The 5,415-nt window shown below is 39.8% G+C and overlaps 1 protein-coding gene across 1 annotated transcript; it reads left to right on the plus strand.

Annotated features, from left to right (window-relative positions):
* Positions 1–2,500: 2,500 nt before the first annotated feature.
* LOC116011222 (protein LAZY 1-like) lies at positions 2,501–5,415 on the plus strand. Its single transcript, XM_031250756.1, has 6 exons — positions 2,501–2,742; positions 2,839–2,911; positions 3,178–3,737; positions 3,849–4,032; positions 4,131–4,187; positions 4,705–5,415. The coding sequence occupies exons 1-5, from the start codon at positions 2,737–2,739 to the stop codon at positions 4,148–4,150; spliced, it is 843 nt and encodes a 280-aa protein (XP_031106616.1). The 5' UTR covers positions 2,501–2,736; the 3' UTR covers positions 4,151–4,187; positions 4,705–5,415.

A 5,415-nucleotide genomic window follows, 5' to 3' on the forward strand; every position in this document is an offset into this window, starting at 1 on the left:
AGAACTGAAAAGAGGCAAGCTAGCTTTCTGCTTATGGCTGCAAATCCTGAGATATGATTTGAGACCCATTAATAGTACTGTTGGACCACAGACTGCCCATCCACCAAACCCAACCTCTGTGATTCCTAAAAACTTAGTACTAATTCGGGTTTGATATGGAAGGACCACCAACCTTAAAAAAATGCTCCAACCAACATATGCCGCAGGGCGATTGGAGCTTAAATCATACATTAAAGAAAGATTTGTTGCCTTAATCTTCTTGGTAAGATGCTAATTAATTAAAAGCCTCAAATCCAGAGAGATTGAAGCTTTGAAAGCAGCAAGAGTTGAAGATGAGAGGGGCATTTGCTTGCTTGCATGGGAATTGAACAGAAAGAGATTCCCAATGATTCTGTGCACTGTTGCCACGAAACCAGAGGCCGCAGAAATCCGACGAGGCCGCTGCAAATTTTAAGGTTGACAGAATGACAGACACACGTGTAGGGCAGGTGTGCTACGATGAAGGCTCATCAAAATCTTGGTGTCTGACACGTAGACTAATGGATCCGGCCAGGCTGCAGCCTGCAGCTAAAGCAAATTAAAGGGTCCATGTGAGGAAGTAGACAGCTTCACGTGGCAGGGTGGTATGGACTATGGGCTTGGATTCCAGCTGAGAAATGTGTGTGATAAAGTTAAGCTAAAATGGACAAAAATGATGATTTTACTAGGGGGAAATTCTTGGGGAATTGACAGTTCTAATAATTGTACATGAGAATGACAGTTGTGATATGTGTACATGAACTGAGGGGTGAGTAGGGGAAGATTGACAGAATGACAGTTTACTCATTGGTACATGAACTGATGAGAGATCAGGGCAGATTGAATGTTTGAAACTGTACTGTTTAGGTAAGAATCGAATCCTACACCTTGCGCTACTGGCAAAACTGTGTACGTGACACGTGATTTTTAATTAAGAGAGGTTAGAATTTTGTGATTTTTAATATTCGACCGTAATTCTGAAGGTCTCACCACCCTTTGGCCTTTTCAGGCTGTGCTTCTAGCAGGCCCAATTTTATACATTTCATTGTAAGAATCGATTTTATACTCTCGGTTACCAATAAAATAATTGAATATGGCCTAGGGTAATTAAAGGGCTCTAAATTTTATGATTTTTAGAATTTAATTTCGAGAACCCTATAGCCCTCATATGCTAGTACATTAACCTACCGTCTTTACCTACTACTGTATTAATACACATAACGAGATCAATTTCATACATTCCCCTATAAGAATCGAATTGTACACCTTGTACCGATAGAACAATGCATGTGACCTAGGGTACTTAAGAGGGCCCTAAATTTTGTGAATTTTAAATTTGCACTTCAATTTCGAGAATATATGTTCTTGTGTGCTTGTATATTGGTGTGCAAAATAGGGTCAATTCTATACATTTTCTACTACGAATCAATCCCTTTGAACCCTATATACTACGATTGCTAGCGAAGTAAAACTATTAACTTTTATGAATATGAATTGGTTAACTTATTGACTTGTGTTTCGGAGGTAAAATATGTATTATTTTCCAAGAGTAGTGATTTTTAAATATATTTGTGTGAATGTTAATTCTAGGACCAGTCAAATGGTTTTGGTGGTGGAGATATAGGGAGGTGGCATTGGTGGTTGGGTTAGTAAGGGACATCCTCACAAGGCAGCATGGTCACCATTTCCCAACTAAACCAATCTTTTCTCCCACCCCCATTTCCAATGCAGACTTACCTGGATTATGGCTATCTTTTTCCTGCCTTTCACCTCTTAATTTATCCAATTTGTGACCATCTTACATCATCAAGATTTTGCAACATCTCTAACCACTCCATTATTTCAAGAACATCCCTAAACTCTTTCCATTTTAAGCCAAAATCCCTGTGCTTCCATCTCCACATCTGATTTAACTCCACATTCCCATGATGAAAAAGTTGGAGAATGGTGCTAATTCTTAGGGACAAAAAAGCTCACACAGAACAATTCTAACTAAGTTGATTAGACAGTTGGCTTGATAATCACAAGGTTCAGAATTTGACTCTCAGTGAAAGTTGTCTATTGGTTTTCTCAATTTGAGCTAGCTAGCTATAAATAACTTAGGCTGATTATTCCTTATGATCATTTGTCGGTTAGGGTCACACGACGGACTTTACTCAGAACTCAGAAGCGGGTAGCAGTTGTTGGCTTTCTCGTAAATTTTTTTTAAAAAAATCACATAATGCAATGGGATATATTCAGTTCAATAACATCATTTTTGGACCTAGTCTTTTAACACATTCCTAACAATACCACTTTGCAGAAGTCTATATTGATGAAAGAACTTGATGGACTAAACCATATGCAGTCTACATTAATCCTAGGTTGTCTGCAAGATGATGAGGAAGTACTAAAGTAGGACCTAGTTTTAGGTAAGTTAGGAGTGTTGTGTTATCAGCAATGTAATGGTGTGTCATTAATCCATATATGAACTGTCATGTGAACCAGATGCTATATACCATGATGATGGCATTTCATTAGTAGAAAAGGAAGTGAAAATGACACAGAAGAAAAGACAAAAGGCGACGGCGCGAAAGGCATTGCATTGGAACTTGTAACACCACTGGTACCAGCTTGGATGTGGCATCCAAATCTGCACCACTCCCATTGCTATTTATAGCCTGGGATTCTTGGTTTTCTTTGGTTCATGTGATCAACTCCAGGCCCTGCAAAGCAGCAATGAAGGTAATAATAGTCTCAGATTCTCAGACTGCATTAATGTTTGCAGATTCAAACTTGATGGTTATGATAACATTTGTGTCTGTGTGGTAATGTCATCAGATCTTTGATTGGATTCATGGAAAGATCCATGGAAAGCAATCTGTCAGCAAACCAAATCCAAATACAACTCCCTGTAAGTCATCTGTTTCTTGGCATCTTTCCATCTTGTCTGCTATTTGTTTCTCCCATGATTACCTGTTGGGCAGAGGCCAGTAAAGGATCAAGTTCAGTAGCTGGTGGTTAAGAGATTGTTGGGCAGAGGCCTGTGAAGGGCCAAGCCCAGCAACCTCGGAGGCCAGTACCCTGCCTCTTGAAAAATTGCGCTTTTGCTGTGAAGTATAGCTTTTGGCATATTTGATTTGACAATACTTATGTTTTATGTTTTGTGTTTTTGGATAGATGCATCTCATGCAAGTGAGAAAGAAGAATTCAGTGACTGGCCTAATGGGTTACTAGCAATTGGGACATTTGGGAATAACACTGCAAAAGATTCTGCAGAAAAGTCCAGCAAAAATCTTCAAGAAACTCCTTCTTCCTCCTGTGAAGATCAGCAGGATCAAGAATTGACAGCTGAAGAAGTTGGGGAGCTGAGCAAAGAGCTGAAGCTTCTGGTGCATAAACACTCAGTGAATGGATCAGAAAAGGACAAAGTGGCACTACAGAAGCTGTTTGACTGTCTGCAGAACATGGAGGAAGATGAAGAAGAAACAGCCATCACAGAGCTGATTTCTGAGAGTTGTGGGAAAGAAGAAAGCACCAAACAGCATGGCAAAGAAGTTCAAATGGAAGACAAAAGCAGCAGCCACATTAGCAAAAAGTCTCTATCTTTCCTCCTCAAGAAGGCGATTCTCTGTCGAGGCGGCTTCCAATTCACTCCTCCTCCTCCCCCTCCCCCTCCTCTCCCTCTCAGGGAAAGGTTTCCAGCAGAGACGAAATTCGAGAAATCAAGAATGGAGAAGGTCTGAAGTCTGAACATTAAAAATTTCAACAACTATGGATTTTAAGGTTATTATGTTTTAGCAGTAGCATGCATGAACCTGGTACATTATATTCTGTTTTCTTGTCTGCAGATTCTGAGAGCTATTTTGCACAAAAAGATATACCCCCAGGCATCCAATCCAAGGGCTGCAACCAAAAAGTATCTGGATAACAACTTGTATTTATGTGAGAATACTGATGATGATAGTGAAGATGAAGCAGTGGGGAAGCAGGCCAGTGAGGGAAGGAGCAAATGGGTGAAGACAGATTCTGATTGTAAGCCATCTTCAAGACCATATAACTTTCTCTGAGTTACTAATGTTTTAATTCCTTCATGGAACCTGATCTTGTGAAATACCATGATGATGTTGCAGTCATTGTTCTGGAGATCTGATTTTCCTCTTTTTTTCACCACCTTTGGAGATTTCAAGGTAAACCACTCAATTCCAACTCATTTCCTTCCAAACGCAGAACTTTTGAGTGACTGAGGAAACCTGCAGCTTTGTAACTTTAGTTGGCAAAGGATTATAGCAGGACAGTCACTAATCCACGCTTATGACCTTAATCGACAAAGGACTATAGCAGGGCAGTCACAGTTCCTGCCTTGTGACTTTAGCCGGTAAAGGACTACAGCAAGACGACTAATCCCGCCTTGTGACCTTAGCTGCCAAAGAACTACAACAAGGCGACTGATCCCGCCTTGTGACCTTGGCTGCCAAAGGATTACAACAGGACAGTTACTAACCATGCCTTATGACCTTAGCCGGCAAAGAACTATGAATAGGTTGTTTCCACTGAGAGTAACCTTGTGGTTACCGACTCAACAGCCTACTAATTTGGCTGAATTGTCCCCTACAGAACTTTTCATCTATAAATATGCATTCTGTCTGAACTAAAAGTTGATTATTTATACATATTATGCTTAACATCACCTTTCATCTTTTCCAGGAGTTTAGAGTAGGGAGAGCTGGGGGGATATCTGATCTGATACATCCACAAATTACACAGGAACACTTGTTACAACAACATCTGAACTCTGATATGGTTATAGTCAAGACCACCTTTTTTTGCCATGGCTGATTGATTTAGTGCAACATGTAAACACAAAAGTCACCATTGTTGTTTGCCATGGTTGTACGAGGTTTCCAGAGGCTGGGATTCAATAACTGGGTAAAGACATCAAGAATTTGGTTCATCAATTTTGGGAAAAAGCTGAGGGTGGAAGATTGGTGGGGGGGTTGGGTTTAATTATATTAATTTGTGTTGCATTCAAGTTACAGCACAGTATTATTATTGGTCTGAGATGGTTCATGTTTTTGCTGTTGATATTAATTTGTATCATATATGCATTATCATGAATAAAGAGATCACAACTGAGACAGTTCTCTTTGTCTTGCAACATGAAATTTTAATTTGTTGCCACCACGTAAAGAGAGAGTATAATGTTCATCATGGGTTATGGGCACCATGTCCACATGGTATTTCGTGACCAAAAAACAAATGTTGTGCCACATAGGAGGGTTATTTTATCTGGATTTGACAGGGAATTCGATTCTTGATTTCGATGGGGAAGGAAACGAGGATGGAGATTATTTTGTAATCCTTATAGGTTCGGAACGGGTCTTATAGAGAAAGTCTATGCTAATGTCGGTATTCAAT

The sequence above is a fragment of the Ipomoea triloba genome, chromosome 2 (genome assembly GCF_003576645.1).
Source record: "Ipomoea triloba cultivar NCNSP0323 chromosome 2, ASM357664v1".
Classification (NCBI taxonomy): domain Eukaryota; kingdom Viridiplantae; phylum Streptophyta; class Magnoliopsida; order Solanales; family Convolvulaceae; genus Ipomoea; species Ipomoea triloba.